This window comes from Vanrija albida (genome assembly GCF_041260175.1).
Source record: "Vanrija albida strain AlHP1 chromosome Unknown contig_2, whole genome shotgun sequence".
NCBI lineage: Eukaryota > Fungi > Basidiomycota > Tremellomycetes > Trichosporonales > Trichosporonaceae > Vanrija > Vanrija albida.
The window spans coordinates 1499276-1515316 of NW_027191421.1; the positions used below are offsets into that span (position 1 = coordinate 1499276).

The window sequence follows — 16041 nt, forward strand, 5'->3', positions numbered from 1 at the left end:
ACTGTTACAGCCTTCGCTGTCACCAGCTTTGCAGGCCCGTCGGCGACTTACGTTTCATGCTCAGCCACACGCCGCCGCCTCCCTGGCCTCTGGCGTCCACTTGCGTGCTCACCTCCCCTGCACTCGCTTCCTGCTTCGCTTGGCATGACAAGTATATCAGTTTGCATAATGGCGTAAGCATAGACGGCACAGTCTGCAGCACTGTCTTGGCAGCACAGGCGACTGGACGTTTAACGGGGACCGCATCCACCCAGGCACTCTATGGCGGCGGCGTTGCCGCCGCTTACAGCTTCTGCCGCTTTGACGGGCTCCCCTTCGACGGACTGGGGCCGCTGCGCATCACGGCGTCGACCAGTCGCCGTCGCTCTTTCTCTGACACGGGGTCGGCGTAGGTCACGCGCATCGACTCGTCTTCGGCAGGCACAGGCGGAACCCCAAGCATGGGTTCCTTGGCAGGCGACTTGATCGGCGAAGTGGACGGCGACCCCGCAGTCGGCGTCGCTACGGCCTTTGACTTTGTCGAGCTCACGCGAGCACGGCGGACCTGACGTCAGCGGCAGTGGTTATAATGGTAACTCACCACCTTGGATCTTTGCGGCGCGGGGTCCTCGGCAAGCTTGCGAAGGGCGGCCGTGAAGTCGTCTCGGTTACCAGGAGCAGCGCCAACGGTCGCCGACGCCTTGAGGCTGGACCCTCTGGCGGGGGAGCCGAGGGGTGAAGACTCAGGAGCCGATGCCGTTCGGCGACCAGGGCTCAGGATGGCGCGATTGAGAATGCGCTCGGTCGCGTGCTTCGGTGGTGACAGCGGGTTTGCGTGCTCGGCATCGGTCATTGCGACGTCAATGTGCGTCGGAGTAAGTTTCAGCGGCCGAGCTCCTGGTGTGCCTCGCAAAACACCGCCCTCCGGCGTTGTGACACTTGGATCGAGGCCAGACGAGGACGTCGTGTTGGTTGTCTGCCTTGCGCTGGCAGTGGCAGATGGGTCGTGAACTGAGATGCGTCAGCACTCGCGCAGCAGCTCGCAAACTCACCATCATGAGCATGAGCACTAGCAGGCTCCATGACACCGGTCCGCCCCATAGTCCACAGCCACGAATCCCGCACGACGGTCAGGCCCCATTCCCTCGCCTTGTCGTACTTGAGTCCCGCCGGGGCGGCGCACACAAGGTGAGTTGTCTGCTTGTTGAGCCTCTCAGATAGCGTGCCTCCGATAGTTCGCAACAGTCGCCGCAGGTACACATTTGTTTCAGTCGAGAACCCTGAGATGTGGACGAGGAGTGGCGCCGCTTCCGGGATAGCTGCAGTGAAGCTGAGAGGTTGGAAGACGAGGTTGTCGTCGGGTGATAACAGGCGCTGTGAGAAGCAACATCCTTCTACCCAGCACTCGGTTACGACCTGTGGTGGCTTTTGGCCCGCAGGTGGCTCTGGGATTGGTGGGCGGAAGCGAGCAGAGCTGCGTCGGTCAGCTGTGAGTCGTCGAGTGTACTGGCCACTTACAGTCGAACAATGACATAGTCCACCGGGGCACCAGCCAGACGGTCAGCCTCGCTGATAGTGACGCCGCCATGCTGCCTCAAGGCATTCTCGAGGCCTTGATAGCCATCAGGAATAGCGTGGCTGAACCTCAGGCCGTGGAAAAGCGGCACAGGCGATGTGCGCGAAGCGTCGTCGGCGGGCGCCTCAGCCTTGGGCAGCTTCGACGGACCAGCAGCTGCTGGGTTGTCAAACGCGCCCGACTTGGTTACGTGGAGCACCGACGCCTGAGGGTCGTAGGCCCCAGTTTGCCGCCGAGGCAGCTCATCGATTTCCATGACCTCAGGCTTTTGTTCGGAGGGCGGTGCCGTAAGCGGGGTCGTAGAGGTTGGTACAATCGGATCGGCTGTTGACAACAGTTCTCCGACGAGGTCGTCAATGCCCCCGCGCTTGCGCTTGCGCGCGACGGCAGGTTGCAGTTCCTCCTCCTCGACGAGTACCTCCTTCTCAGGTGGGCGGAACACGCTACCGTCGAGAACGTCCTCGGGACGCACTCTTCCGTCCCTGCGCGGCTTGCGGGCATCGTACGCGTCTTCGCTCCAACGGCCATGGAACCCGACGCAGTCCCAGATCCACGATTCGTAGACAATGCACATGTCTGCGTCGTCGATGCGCCTGCCTCGGCGCCGCAGCATTGCACGTTCGCCGAGCTCCTTGACTGCCCACTTGATCTTTTCACTCTGCTTGGACTTGGGGTCCGTGGTCGGGTACGCGGACACGAGGTGCGTGCAGGACCTGTCGAGGTCCCTGCTGTACACGCCGCCGGCCTCATTGATGAGCTTGATGACCTGTTTTCGGCGGTCGAGCTGGTCAATGCCGGTGATTGAGATTTTAAGACCGAGGAAGGGCTGGAGACGGTGGGACTCTACACTCTGGCGGGTTAGCTCGTCCGAGAACGCTATACCCACAGAGGCAAAGTCGAGCTCCCCGCCGGCAATCCACTTTGCATGCGCGTCGCGGATCCACGACGGCGCCATGACCGGGATCCTATGCTCGACAGCATACTTGCACCGTCAGCAACGTCGCACGACTTCACACGACCCACATTGTACTTCTGCGACGTGTATCCCACCGCGACGACATGGTTGACCGTCTGGGTCAATGCGCTCTCGATGTTGCCGCCGAGCTCGCGCACAAGTTTGACGAGCTCGGGCTTGTCCTCGACGCCAGTGAATGTAAGCGTTACATGCTTCCAAGGCTTGTTGGCGTTGTCGATCGATGGACCCGCGGCATCTTCGTCTGGGAACGTCAGATCATGGCCACCGGCTGCCGACTCACCCGAGTCGTCTTCCTCGAGCGCTCTGGCGAGGATCTCGCTGTCGGGTATGGTCTGGCGCCCGCGGTTGCTTCTACGCTCTGGGGCTGGCCTTAGCTTGACGTTGGGGACCTTGTGGGACAGGTGACCCCTGCGATTCATGGTTATGGGGTGATGTGTAGTGTAAGTGATGTGTTGTTGATTTCTCTTTACGCGTCTTGTCCACCTAATGTTTGGACGCGTCGGGGCGCACCACCGTAGCCGGGCCAGGGAGATTTGATCCCGCCCAGACTTCGGAGTTACCTCTGCCCAGCAGTAACTGGCCATCTCAGCCGCTGCGATGCATAGAAACGCGCTTTAAATTCCTGGCCCGTGTGCATGTCGATGCAGAGGACGATCCCCCAAAGCTCGCATAAATTGGTTACAAGATTTCTGCGGTAGACTTGGACGATGATTGCCTGCGAGTCTGAAAAGCGGCAGTTGGTGGGTGGCGATTACTATGGCCCCGCAATCGGCGGAGCGGACCAACAATCAAGAAGATAAATCAGGCCGAGTTGCTGTGGGGCAAAGTCAACAACCACCTCCTATCCATGCTGGGCCTTACGCGACTAAGCGCACGGCGCATCGCAGCAGCAGGCGGCTTCCCCCTCCTATCCCAGCTACGCACGTACGCTGCTGCCGCCCCAGCGGCGGAGGAGCACGTCCAGCTCACCTCGGTGAGCCCATCGGACGTCGCTCCCCGCTGACCCCAGCCCGCGGCGTACGTCTCGACGTCGACAAACCCGTGGTTCAACCTCAGCTACGAGGACTGGTGAGTGCTTCCCCGCCCTATCCACGTCCCAACTGACGCCGGCGCCAGGCTGCTGCGCAACACGCCCGTGTCCCAGCCGCTGCTCTTCATCTACCGCAACGAGCAGTGCGTCGTGATCGGGCGCAACCAGAACCCATGGAAGGAGACGACGCCGCGGCAGCTGCTCGCCGACGGGATCCCGCTGGTGCGGCGGCGGTCGGGCGGCGGGACAGTGTACCATGTGAGTTTCCCAGTCGCGTAGCTCACTCACGCGCAGGACATGGGCAACACAAACTTCAGCATCATGCTCCCCCGCGTGACGTTTACGCGGTCGGGCGGGGCCAACCTCGTGGCCAAGGCGATCCGCGAGCGGCTCGACGTGCCGAGCTGTACCGTGAACTCGCGGAACGACGTGATTGTGCGCGAGGGGGACAAGGACCTCAAGGTGGGTGCCAGCGGCCGCCGTCGCTGACAGCAGGTCTCCGGCTCGGCGTACAAGATCATCCAGCACCGCGCGTACCACCACGGGACGATGCTCATCTCGTCGGACGTGAGCACGCTCGGGCGCGCGCTGCACTCGGACTCGCCGCACCTCGAGACCAAGGGGATTGCGTCGTTCCGCTCGGCCGTGAGCACGCTGAACGCGCACCGCGCGCGCAAGGACGAGATCACGCACGACGACTTTGTCGCGGCGCTCACAGAGGAGTTTGGCGACGCGTACCCCGGCCACCTGGAACAGCATGTCGTCAACGAGGGGGACGTGGCGCTGCCGAAGGTGTGGGACGGGGTCAAGGACTTGACGGTGCGTGGTGGGGGGGGAAGGGCAGCGCTGACGCCAGAGCTGGGAGTGGCAGTACGGCCAGACGCCAGAGTTTACGAATAGGCTGGACGCCGAGCTGTCGATCGGCAGGGTGGTGCGTGCAGCTGCGAGCCCCTCGCTGTGTTAGCTGACACGGCCAGACGGCGACCCTCGCGTCCCGCCACGCCCTCCTCACGCAGTTCTCGCTCGAGCTCGCACGCGCGGACGAGGACGCGCAGGACGCGCTCAACGCAATCTCCACCGCGCTCATCGGCAAGCGGTACGAGGCGCTCGGCGGCGCAGAGGCCGACGTGCCCGCCGACGTGCCGCCCGCGCTCGCGGCTGAGGTCCTCGGGTGGCTCCGCACGTCCATGTAGCTAGCTCATCAATCATCATCATGCATCGCGTCTGTCTGCCCCGTATCTGTCACCGCGGCCACGGACCTCTGGCCGCAGTGTCGTTGAAGGGTTGTCGCTGTGGGTCCCGCAACCTGCATGGGCTGCGGCGCGCGCGGCGGGCGGTGGGGTGGGTGTCGCCTGCCGGTTGCGATGGACCGGGGGGGTTGCTCTGGTGTGGGGGCTTATGTCGAGTGGAATGGCTCGGCGCTGCGGTGTCGCGTTGGGCGGGTCTGCGGGCCCAGCCCATCATCACTCGCCTTCGTTAGCTAGAGTACAGGTGCATGGTCATCAGGTGAGGGGTATCTGGCGTCAGCGCAGCGCGCCCGCGCACTCACAGTAATGTACAATGCGCCGCTACGCGCGCCCGCCGTTGAGCAGGGCGCCGAGGCGCTCAATGCCGGCACGGAAGCGCGGCGAGTCGAGCCACGCGGGCTTGATGTCGCCCGGGCCGGCGGCGAACATGTCCTCCTCAGCGACGGCCTCGTTGCGGCGCTGCCTCGAGACGCGGGCGGCTGCGAGGGCGTTGCTCGCGGCCTCGACCTCCGCGTCCTTGTCCTCCTCCGCCGCGGCAGGCGCCGCAACCGCGCTAAAGCTGGGCGGGAGGCTCAAGAACGGGTTGTGGATGGCGCGAATGATCTCCTGGTGGACCGCGCGGAAGATGGCGACGACGTCGGCGTCCTTGATGGCCGCGTCGACGAGCGCGACGCTCAGGACGAGGCGAAGTTTCGTCGGCGTCTGGAACCCGTAGAACGCCATGTCCTCCATGCAGAAGAGCAGGCCGAGGTAGCTGTCGGCTGGGCGGTTGGGCTGCGAGTTCATGACAACTGCGGGCGGCGAGCCGCGCGTCAGCGCGGTGAGCGGGGCGGGGTGGGGTGGGTGCGGGTGCGGCACCGGCGCAGGCTCGCCGGCCTGCGGCCTGCGGCCCGCGCTACTCACTCCTCTCCTCGATCACGTCGACGGCCGCATGCGCGAGATGGTACGCCCGCATCTCGTCGTCGCGCCCGGTAAAGCTGTGCACGTAGAGCGGGGCATTGCTCGGCGCGAGGATGGCGAGGGAGGTCAGGTGGAGCGGGACTGCTGGCGGCCGGTCGGACATGGGTGGAGGTGGGGAGGGATGTCGAGCGCGAGATGTCAGATCAGAGCAGTGATCAGTGAGCAGGGAGCGCAGTGACGTGAAGTCGCGAAGTCGAGCGCGCCGACACGTGGAAATGTGCCCGCGCGTACCGCGTCGGCGGGTGGTGGAGGCGGCCCAAAGATGCGATCGGCGACAGCTCTCGACAACACACACTGCACCATGACGGACCAGTAAGCGCGCCGAGGGACGCACGCTGACCCCAGGTCGCCGGCAGAGGCGCGACCGGCAGCAGAGCGGCCCCCCCGACCACCGCGCGCGCAGCCCCCGACGTCCTCGCCGCACACCCCGCGCCAACGCTCGCCGACCAAGCCGCACCGCTCCCGCCCCCCGCCCCCGCCCGCAACAGTAACCCAAGAAGCAGGCTGCTTCGTGTCGTCCGACGCGCGGCTCGAGGGCATGCTCTCCCTCGGCTCGGGCTGCGTGCTGCACCCGCGCTGCAGCGTGCGCGTGGCGCCCGGCGCAGCGCTGGCACTAGGCGACGGCTGCGTCGTCGAGGAGGACGCCGTGCTCTCCTTCTCTGGGCCGGGGCTGGCCTCCGTCGGCGCGCATACGGTCTTCATGGTCGCGTGCCGCGCTGACCTTGTGCCCGGGGAGGCGGTGGGCGCGTGGTGCAGCTTCATGCCGCGCTCGCGGGTCTCGGGGGTGCGGGTGGGCGACCAGTGTACCCTCTCTGCTGGGGCCGCGCTCGACGCGGCCCACCCCGCGCTTGTTGGCCAGGTGGAGGGCGAGGGGGATGGAGTCGTCCCGGCGCTGCCGCCCCGCACGATCATACACGGCGCTGCGAACGCCGCGCGCACGTGGGACGCTGGCGGCGAGGCGCAGGAGCGCGCGCTGAGGCTCAGCGCGACAGAGTATCTGAGGGAAGTGCTGCCCAAGTGAGTGTCGCCCGCTGCCCCGCTGACGCCAGGTTCAACAAGCAGCGCCCGGCCTAGTCATGTACGAAGTGTGATACCATGCATGTTATACCTCCCCCCCGCCTGCTACATCAGCATGCCCTGCCGCCGCGCGTCGGGCGGCACGGCGCGCGTAATGCTCGCGAGCTCGGCCCACAGCGCCGGGCTGGCCTCGCCCGCCTCGAGCTCGGCGACCTGCGCCACGCCGCCCGTGCCCCGCAGGTCGGCGACCGAGAGGGTGCGCAGCGTCGGCCCGTCGCCCGGCGCGGACTCGACCACGTCGGCGACCTCGTCGCGCGAGAGGTGGTACGTCTCGCCATTGAGCGCGACGCTCGCGGGCGGGAGGACGGGTGGGGGCGTCGAAGCCGCTGGCGCCGGCACTGCCTCCGCCACGTCCGCCTCGAGCTCGTCGATCACGCCGTACTCCGTCTCGTCTTCCTCTGCCACGGCATCCCGCCTCGCCGGCAGCGCGCCCGCCTCGGGCGTCGGCACGCCGCGCCGCAGCCCGTCGAGGTCGGCCAGCGGGATCTTGGCCGCGGCCCCCGCGCCGGCGTGCACTGCGGCAAAGAAGTCGCCCAGCGCGGCCGGCACGTCGCCCTGCGCCAGGGCCCGCACGCCGCGCCCGAGCACGCGCGCGTCGGTCGGCCTCGCGGGGAGGAGCACGTCGGCGGCCGCCTCGTTCTCCACCGTTGCGGAGAGCACGAGCGGCCCCGGCCCGGCGGCGGGCGCCGCCTCACCGTCCTCGATGATGGTCTCGAGCGCCTTGAGGTCGAACACGACGTCGCTGGGGCCCGCGTCAAACTGCGGCGCCTCGACGCCCTTCATCATCTCGTCGAGGCGCGTGAACCACGCGGGCTCGGCGCTCGCGCTCGCGGCTGGCGCGGGCTCAGCCGCCCGCGCGTACGCGTACTCGACGACCAGGCGCTCGCCCGCCCCAGAGACATAGCTCACGCGGCGGACGCGCGTCGGCGCCTCAGGCAGCGGGAAGAAGGTGAGCGCCGGCGGGATGGCCGGGGCGAAGATCGGCGCCGACAGCGTCGCGAGCGGCCCGGTGGCGATCCCAGCCGCCGTCAAGGGCCACGTTCCGGCCTTGGGGGGCACCAGCGCGTCTGATGCGCCGGGCGGCGTGTCGCTCGGCGTGAGCAGGTGGCCGAAGCGGAAGACGAGGGCGCGGGCCTCGTCCCCCTCGCCGGTCGGCACCGCCGCCTCAGCGAGCACTCTCCGCGCGAGCGCGTCGAGCGACCCGTCCTCGCCCGCGCCGCCAAGCGGGACCACCTCCGCGTGGTCGAGGTGCGTGGCGCGCTGGGCGCGCTCGAGCGCGCCGACAGGCCCCACAGCGTCGGCCTGGACCAGGCGGAAGAGCCCTCGGGCGCCGACGCGCGCGCCCACGTCCCACGGCGGGCGGGAGCCGGGCGTAGTCCCATGCGGCACGAGGCAGGCCTGGGGGTCGTCGTGCCCCGCCAAAGTGGAGGGGAGGGCGACTGCGAGCGGCGGCGTCGGCGCGGTCGCGCGCGCCGCGGCGAGCAGCACGAGGTCGCGCGCGCGCTCGACGTCGGCCAGCCGCGTCCCGGTGGCCACGTACTGCCCCCACCCGACCCGCTCGACGTACGCGCCCGTCGTGCGCGCCACCGCGCCGAGCGTCTCGCGCGGCGCCGTCCAACCGCGCATCTCGGTCGCGGCCCACTGCAGGGGGATGTGCCGCACCTGCCGGTCGTGGAGGAAGCGCCCGAGCTCGTCGAGGTCCTCGGCCGCGCCCGCCCCGCTGAGGGTAAAGCTCTGGCTCTCGCCCTCGCCCGGCGACGCCCCCGCCGAGATGTCCACGCCGAGCTCGTTGATCGTGCGCAGCGCGCCCGCGTCACGCTGCAGGAGGAACAGCTCGGCCGCGCTCACGTCGTAGTCTGGTGTCAGCCCCCCTCACAAACGCCACTCACCCCTCGTCCCCCGCACGCGCTTCTTCGGCGCCTTGGGCCGCGCCCAGCCCCAGCTCTCGAGGATCGCCGCAATCGCCTTGGGCTTGCCGGCCCTGCTCGCGACGTTGAGCCCGAGCTCGGCGCAGAACGCGCGCAGCTGCGCCACGACGAACGCCTTGTCCACCGCGTCGTAGGTGCGCTGCCAGATGGCGGCGTACGTCGCGAGCTCGGCCGGCGCCTCCTCCCCGCTGTCGCGCGGGCGCCAGTCGCGCGCCGGCCGCAGCGCCGTCAGGTCGGCGAGCGTCGGCGCCGCGTCCGGGTCGCGGGGCGCGGCGCCGCGCGGGCCCTCGCCCGCGTTCACTTGTGCCGCGAACTCCTTCGCCTTGCGGAACGCCGCGGCGCGCTGCGGCGCGAGCTCGCGCCGCCTTCTTGGCCGCTGCGTGTCGGGCACGCCGCCGAAGGTGCGCGCGGATGGCGTGGGCCGGCTCGAGCTCGCCTCGGCGTTGAGCAGAGCCGTCGCGCCGCTCCGCTGCGCCGTTGACGTCGCCCGTCGCTGGGCTATCCGCAGTGCGAGCATGTCGTGTGTTGTCTTGTGATGTTGTCCAGTTCAACGACCACCTCGATGCCGGTCCGAAAAACGCAAACCAACTGTTCATCTCGGCGGAGATCGGGAAATGTCCGATGACGACGACCACTACACCCCCGCGTTGCTACTTTGATGCATGACCTCCATGGAACCCTTGACGATACGATACTAATATGAACTGGAGACAGAGTCCTCGAGCGGTGGGCACGCCGCGTCTATACCCCCACGCCCTATACACAACGCCCACTATCCCCCCCGCCCCCATCTGCTAAATCGTACATTTCAAGTCTGTGCGGCTGCAGCGGCCTGGCCCTACTACTACAACGTAGACAGGGCACCAGGTCGACGACCTCTACACCAGACGACTTGCTGATACCAGGCGAGTGCAATTCAAGACGACGGACGGGTGGCGGGCTGCGGGCTGGGCTGGGCTGTGGAGTGGGGGGCGCAAAAGGTCGAGTTGGCGACAATATGGTACAGCGACCGTCTTGCAGACAGAGCTCGACGTGTGGATAATTATTCGATAGGGCCGGTGGAGGGAGATGCACAAACATATGCGTTGCAATGCAGTTACACGCCCACGCGCCCGGGGACCGGGTGGAAGGGGTGGTGGTGTGAATTGATGGGCAAGGAGACAACAACGATGCGGGCTGACAAATGTGGACGCCTAGTAGCTCTGAGCCGTTGGGTTGTTTGGCGGCGACTGGTGGTTCTGCAGGCTGCGGGTTAGCGCGGGCGCCGACATTTACGCTCACCTCTTGCGCTTCGACTTGGTCATCTCCTTCTTCAAGGCGGCGCCGTCGAGTGGCTTGAGCAGCTCAAACGAACACAGCAGGTCCTCGGACACTGACATGACCGCACCAAAGTTGTCAAACTCGCCACAGTAGCTGCGGAGTTAGTCTAGCGAATGGCAATAATAACTCACTTGGGGGCCGAGAAGACTGTCACCAACGTTCGGTCGTTGTAGAACTCGTAGCCGTCCTCGACGACCATGTGGGCACGGCAGATGAGGTCCATGTCGTGAGTCGCCAGGAAGGCATTGATAACGCTCTTGCCGTAGCAGAACGACACTCCACGCTCATTGTCCTCCCAGTCGAGCGCCGTGTCCGATGGGTCCGACCAGACCAGGTCGTTGAGCAGGCCATAGTCGGGAACGTCGGTAGGCCGCTGGATTCTGCGAATGTCGTCCATCGACTGCAAGCTGGGGCTGAGACCTCCGTGCACGCAGAAGATCTTGCTCGCGACAATCGAGGCAATGGGCAGGGCGTTGAACACATCGATAAACGTCTTCCACGTCTTGATGTTTGTCCGCCTCTTGCACTCGTCATAGAAACCATACACTGCGGATGTTAGCTTGCGTCGTCATCATACACCACGCCTCGCCTCACCTCGCGTCACATTGGCACACTCGTGGTTGCCGCGGAGAAGGAAGAAGTTCTCAGGGAACTTGATCTTGTAGCAGAGCAGGAGCAGAATCGTCTCGAGCGACTGCTTGCCACGGTCGACGTAGTCGCCGAGGAAGAGGTAGTTTGCCTGCGGCGGGAATCCACACATCTCAAACATGCGGATAAGATCGGCGTACTAATGAGTTGGTCAGCTCAAGTAGCGGGGAGAGGGGGGTCTACCTACCTGGCCGTGGACGTCACCGACAATCTTGACTGGCGGGCTGAGCTCAATCAAAGTCGGCTGCGAGAGGAAGATTTCGCGTGCGGCAGCGCACACTGCGGCAATCTCTGCATTCTTGAGGGGCGGCGACTTTGTGACCTTGCCACTGTACCCCGCCTCGAGGAGTCTCGAAATCATGTTGTCGACATCGAGCGACTGGCCTGGCACGCTGCCGGTGATGCTGGTCCGGCTAACAGTTGCCGTTAAGGCGTTTCCAGGGGAGAGAGACGCGTTCGAGTTGGAGTGCTGATGGCCAAGTGGCGAGGCCGAGCGGCCTGGGGATGTCGGTGAGTCTGCAGAGGGAGGTGGGGAAGAGCCAAGGAATGGAGCGCGTGGTCCGGTGGTGAGAATGGTTGGGGTCGCCGGCGAGGCGGGCTGGCCGTCCGATGTCGGCGTGTCTGCATTCGGAGATCGCAACGACGGCGACGACGAGTCATATGAGCCGCCCGAGGAAGCCGTAGGTCTGCCAGGTGCACTGCCATGTGTGTCAGTAGCGCTCATGATGTCAAACCCCGAGGCTGTGGTGCCGCCGCGGGGCAGCGTCGTCGACCCACCTTTTGCCATTTCTTGAGTCGATGGATGCGGGCCCAGAGTTGAGCTTTGTGGACGCCAAGCTGTCTGCGAGATCGTTGGCCGAGAGCTCCTTGGACCGGGTGCGGCCCATCTTCTTGGATGGTGACTGTCCCATGGTGATTTGGTTGGTGTGGGGTTGCTGGAGGAAGGGGGAGGAAGGGGGAGGAAGGAGTAGGACGATGTGGTTATGGGCGCTGATGGAGCGGCGATGCCAGAGTCTTTAACGCGCGTGCACAGTCTTTGGTCGTGCGGGGAGAGCGAGTCGAACAAGAGAGAGAGAGAGAGGGAAGGTGGGTAAAGGAAGGGTGGGCGGCGCGGGGGGCTGTAGGATGTGTGTGTTCTCTCTGCTGACTCGGCGTGTGCGCGTGATCGTAATCGACGACGGGGGGCGGGGACGGGGGGCGGGGCGGGGCTGTTGATTGCTGATGGGGGCCGTGTGTTGTCGGAGGGAAACAAGCACTGTGCTGTGCACTGCCAGTGTCTAGTCGACGTGGGATAGGATTGCTTGTTGTTGCTAATGCTGGATTGGAGCCAGAGTAGAGGTGGGTTTGGATGGAAGGTGGAAAGTGAGTGTGAGTGGGTGGGTTGGATGGGTGGTGTGGTGGTGGTGGTTGGCGGTGACTTGGTGCCTGCTGCAGTGCGGTGGTGGTGAGCGAGCAGTGGTCAGCCAGCCAGCCCGGTGGTGGAAGGTGGATGGCGGTGGTGGCACGGTGGTGGTCCGTTGTTGGTGGTAGGTGGGTGGGCCGGTGGACGCGGGCGCGCAGAGAGAGCAGGCAGCCTCAAGGTCTGCGGGAAGCGACAGAGTTGGGGGGGAGAGCCGGAGGGGAGGGAGGGAGGGGGTGGGACACAGGCATCAGGCCCAAGGAAGGCGAGGGCCAAAGGGGCGGCGGCGCTGTAGCTGCAGGCAGGCAGCTGGGCGGGCTGGCGGGCGCGGATTCAAAACGGGCTCGTGTCTGGTGTCTGGCCTAGGTCTATGATCAGCAGCGGCGCGGCGGCGCAGGCGGGGTGGGGTCGGGTGGGGTGGGTTGGGTTGGGCGCCGGCTGACTGCTGCCAGACCGGTTACAGACTCGACGCGCGGCGGTGGGCGCTGGGGGGTGCGTGTTTGGCTGGCTGGCGGCTGACTGGCTGCTGGCTGATTTCATCACTGCGCATCCTGGGCGGCGCGCCTGGCACGCCCAGGGAAGGCAAGGGAAACACGACTCAGGGAAGGGCGAATGACTGGGCAGGCAGGCAGTCGGGTTGTATTGCGAGTGGCCACTGTGCGCACTATTCAATGCTGCTGCGTGCACTACCTACATGCTGTGGGCCTGGACTCGATACCGGGACATTACACCAGACAATATCATCCTAGCAAACGCACACTCGCTTAGTCCGATCCTGCTGGCTGCGACCGACCTCCACCACGCTGCTGCACCGTCATGATGAATCGCACACCACGGCCGCCGCCGTCAGCAAGCAAGCACAGTGGCGGGGCGGCGGGGAGCGACGCAACTGCCGCACTCGACAAGTCGGCTGTGCTTACGCCAATTGGTGGCGGCGAGTTGCGAGTGCACAGTATGCTCTGGGAGCACTTGCTACTACCGCTTGACGTAGACGTCGTGCATGCCTAGTCACCAGCCCCTGCCGCCCCTGCCCGCGCCGCGCCGGGTCGAGCGGCAGTGGCCAGTGGCAGCGGATACACTGCGGCGCAGGAGGCGGCGGCGACGAGCGGCGGCGTCCCACGTTCCTTGACCTGGAAAGGATATTCGCGAGTGGGGTAGCAGTCATGTGCTCGCGGCTCGCGATGAGGCGAGGCGAGGCTGCAGCCGAAGCGTGTGCCTCGAGCTACGTCGCGACGTCGCGGCGTCGCAGGCTGCTGGTGCTTGGCGTCGGTTCGACAGTTTAAGCACTCAGGAATCTTCCTAAACGTCCTAAACGAAATGTCTTGGCTCTTGGGCACGGCCGCCACGTGGTTAAAGGGGCCGACCTAATAGAGGGCGCAATCAACAACAAACCGGAAACCCAAGTTCGAGGTGTCGAGGCTGTACGACTATTTGGTTCGCATTCGTCTCCATCCATCGCTGGCATCATCAACCCACGGCTCTCCTGCTCGACATCCGAGTTCCTCGTCGGACAGCCCCCACCTCCCCCCTCCCCCGCCCGCAGCAATGTCGCAGCACGCCGACGCCCAGGGGCACAATGACCACCTCCCGCCCAACCTCTCCAACCTGGGCTCGCTCTTCCCCACGAGCGGGGACCACTTCCTGCCCGAGCACGCCGACGCCTTGCTCGAGACGGCGATCGAGACCGAGGTCCCGGCGCACGAGCCCGCGCCCGAGCCAGATTCCCAGCCCGTGCTCGACGAGACGCTCGACGCCGGCGACCTCAGCGTCGACCTCGCCGACGGGCTCGACAAGGACGAGCACGACGCCGACGAGTCGCCGGCGCGCCGGCCACGCAAGGTCGACCCGAGCGCCCTCGAGGTGACCTCAGCCGCGCTGCGCGCCGAGAACGAGCGGCTGCGCAGAATCATCCTCGCCATGGAGGGCGGCGCGGCGGTCGAGGCTTCGCTCGAGGCGAGCGACGAGGGCCTGCTGCCGCAGCATACGCTGCGCGAACTCGCGTCAGCCGCCGTGAGCGAGGCCGAGCTCGCGAGCTTTGGCTTCGAGAGCCTCCAGCAGCACCTGGACCAGCAGCGCCCCGAGGACGCGGCGGCGGCCGTAGAGGCGGCGGCGGCGCACGCGGCAGAGAACTTTGTCATGCCCCCGACTGAGGCGCCGCAGCCCGCGGCTCTGCCCGCCGACTTCCTCCACGGCCTGGCCGCGCGCGTCGCGCCCACGCAGCCGCCTGCGTTCCCGGCCGACTACGAGTCGGACCCGTTCAAGGTCGCGGCGCAGGCGCTGCAAGCCGAGATTGCGGCGACGCGCGCGGCCATCGCCGAGCAGGAGGCGCAGATCGCCGCGTGTAAAGCTGGCGCGGTGGCACCCCCAGCTGCTACCGACCATAGCGATGCGCCTGCCGAGGCCATGCGGACGATAGCGGCCGTCAACTCGGACCGGATGAAGGCCGCGGTGCTACGTGACATTGCGGCACGGCTCGAGACGAGCAGGGACGAGGTGCGCCGCGAGATCGCCGACAAGAAGGCCGAGCTCGCGCTGCTCGTGCTCGACGACACGGAGGCCGAGGACGCCGAGGACGCGCAGCGCGGCGCGCTCGTCGAGGTGCGCAGCTACGTCGAGGGCCTGATCAAGATGTACAAGGAGACGGGGACGCTGCCGCCCGCGCCGCTCCCGCCGCTGTCGCTCCTCGTGCGCCCCGACGCGCTGCAGCCACCCCCGTCGAGCCTGCCCAAGAAGCGCGGCCGCCCAGCCAGAGCGACGCAGAAGGCGTCGGTCGTCCCCATGGCGCTGGCGCACCTCGTGCCCGACCCCAACGCCGTGCGCGAGCGCGAGCAGAGCACGCCGATCCGCAGGAAGGGCGTCAAGCGCAACAAGGTCGAGCTGGAGCGCGAGAAGCAGCGCGAGGAGGAGGAGGGCGAGATGCTGCGGAGTCTGGCGGGGATTGGGGTGTGGGCCAGGGAGGGGTATGTGGACGAGGTGTAGCGGGCTAGCGCGCGCGGCGCGAGCGGGCGGGCGTACACATGCAGAGGATACAGAGCAGCGCAGAGGCCACTCCGAGGCTACTACTCAGAGGCTACCCAGCGGCCACTCCGACCACTGACGCTTGCTGACGAGAATAGTGGCATTTACAACAGCGACCGAGACTAAGCGCCTCTGCCCGGGCTACTACTCGCCCCAGCGACGAATCTCAAACTGCCTGGCCCCCTGCCCGATCACCTCGGCAAGCAGCGCCTCTGACGGCTGCTCAATCTTCTCAATCTCGACGGCCTCGACGTGGGCGTGCCTCGGGCCCTTGTGGAGGAACTTTGTGCTGCCCGTCAGGCGAGGCGTGCCGGTGCCAGAGCCGCAACTCACAACTGGGCGATCTCGTCCCTCTCGCCCACCGCGGCGCCGTGCACGCTCTCGTCCGGGCTGTTGGCGCACCAGCCGCGTATCCCGAGGCCGAGCGCCCTGCCGTCAGCTCATGCATGCCATCGCACGACACGACGCACTCGCGCTGCGTGTGGTACCGGAACCCGACGCCCTGGCCAGTTAGTGGGGGCTGCGTGGGGGTGCCACACTGGAAAACGGACTTGCACGACGCCGGTTCTGCGGGGGACGCAACCACCAGTCAGTGCTAATCGCGTCCGACATGCCGGGCGCCTTACACCTTGAACCTGATGAGCTGCTGCTCCATCTGCACTCGCTCGTGGGGCCGTGGCGTGCCCCGGCTGGCTCCGCTGTGCGACCTTGCCCGTGGGTGCTGGTCAATTCCCCCGCTGTGGGGGCGTGTCGTGTGGGAGTGGGGGATGAGACGAGGTGGCCCAGGTGGCCCGGGTATGATGCAAGGTACTACTAGCACATGTTAATGGGACTCCGATCCGCAACGTTCCCTTGTCGCTGCCCATTGTGGCCGACTTAATCC

The 16041-nt window shown here is 66.4% G+C and overlaps 9 protein-coding genes across 9 annotated transcripts; 4 read left to right on the plus strand and 5 right to left on the minus strand.

The window, feature by feature from the left end:
- Positions 1-283: 283 nt before the first annotated feature.
- DPB11 (protein kinase activating protein dpb11) lies at positions 284-2950 on the minus strand (the record flags this gene model as incomplete). Its single annotated transcript, XM_069350829.1, has 7 exons — positions 284-544; positions 581-990; positions 1032-1453; positions 1498-2405; positions 2442-2537; positions 2579-2772; positions 2812-2950. The coding sequence occupies 7 exons, from the start codon at positions 2948-2950 to the stop codon at positions 284-286; spliced, it is 2430 nt and encodes an 809-aa protein (XP_069211215.1).
- Positions 2951-3238: 288 nt separating this feature from the next.
- Q8F55_002223 (uncharacterized protein) lies at positions 3239-4050 on the plus strand (the record flags this gene model as incomplete). Its single annotated transcript, XM_069350830.1, has 4 exons — positions 3239-3271; positions 3541-3599; positions 3648-3819; positions 3856-4050. 4 exons carry the CDS (start codon positions 3239-3241, stop codon positions 4048-4050), a joined length of 459 nt encoding a protein of 152 aa, XP_069211216.1.
- A 60-nt stretch (positions 4051-4110) lies between these two features.
- Positions 4111-4754, plus strand: Q8F55_002224 (uncharacterized protein; the record flags this gene model as incomplete). Its single annotated transcript, XM_069350831.1, has 3 exons — positions 4111-4380; positions 4418-4492; positions 4539-4754. The coding sequence occupies 3 exons, from the start codon at positions 4111-4113 to the stop codon at positions 4752-4754; spliced, it is 561 nt and encodes a 186-aa protein (XP_069211217.1).
- A 375-nt stretch (positions 4755-5129) lies between these two features.
- Q8F55_002225 (uncharacterized protein) lies at positions 5130-5871 on the minus strand (the record flags this gene model as incomplete). The annotated part of the gene is made up of 2 exons (XM_069350832.1): positions 5130-5599; positions 5712-5871. 2 exons carry the CDS (start codon positions 5869-5871, stop codon positions 5130-5132), a joined length of 630 nt encoding a protein of 209 aa, XP_069211218.1.
- A 435-nt stretch (positions 5872-6306) lies between these two features.
- Q8F55_002226 (uncharacterized protein) lies at positions 6307-6842 on the plus strand (the record flags this gene model as incomplete). The annotated part of the gene is made up of 2 exons (XM_069350833.1): positions 6307-6785; positions 6818-6842. The coding sequence occupies 2 exons, from the start codon at positions 6307-6309 to the stop codon at positions 6840-6842; spliced, it is 504 nt and encodes a 167-aa protein (XP_069211219.1).
- A 48-nt stretch (positions 6843-6890) lies between these two features.
- Positions 6891-9290, minus strand: Q8F55_002227 (uncharacterized protein; the record flags this gene model as incomplete). Its single annotated transcript, XM_069350834.1, has 2 exons — positions 6891-8701; positions 8735-9290. 2 exons carry the CDS (start codon positions 9288-9290, stop codon positions 6891-6893), a joined length of 2367 nt encoding a protein of 788 aa, XP_069211220.1.
- Positions 9291-9966: 676 nt separating this feature from the next.
- On the minus strand, positions 9967-11652 carry pzh1 (serine/threonine protein phosphatase Pzh1; the record flags this gene model as incomplete). Its single annotated transcript, XM_069350835.1, has 6 exons — positions 9967-10018; positions 10055-10186; positions 10225-10639; positions 10688-10880; positions 10929-11439; positions 11519-11652. The coding sequence occupies 6 exons, from the start codon at positions 11650-11652 to the stop codon at positions 9967-9969; spliced, it is 1437 nt and encodes a 478-aa protein (XP_069211221.1).
- A 2033-nt stretch (positions 11653-13685) lies between these two features.
- On the plus strand, positions 13686-15119 carry Q8F55_002229 (uncharacterized protein; the record flags this gene model as incomplete). Its single annotated transcript, XM_069350836.1, has 1 exon — positions 13686-15119. One exon carries the CDS (start codon positions 13686-13688, stop codon positions 15117-15119), a length of 1434 nt encoding a protein of 477 aa, XP_069211222.1.
- A 183-nt stretch (positions 15120-15302) lies between these two features.
- On the minus strand, positions 15303-15813 carry Q8F55_002230 (uncharacterized protein; the record flags this gene model as incomplete). The annotated part of the gene is made up of 5 exons (XM_069350837.1): positions 15303-15447; positions 15492-15587; positions 15629-15660; positions 15710-15725; positions 15785-15813. 5 exons carry the CDS (start codon positions 15811-15813, stop codon positions 15303-15305), a joined length of 318 nt encoding a protein of 105 aa, XP_069211223.1.
- Between the last annotated feature and the right edge of the window lie 228 nt (positions 15814-16041).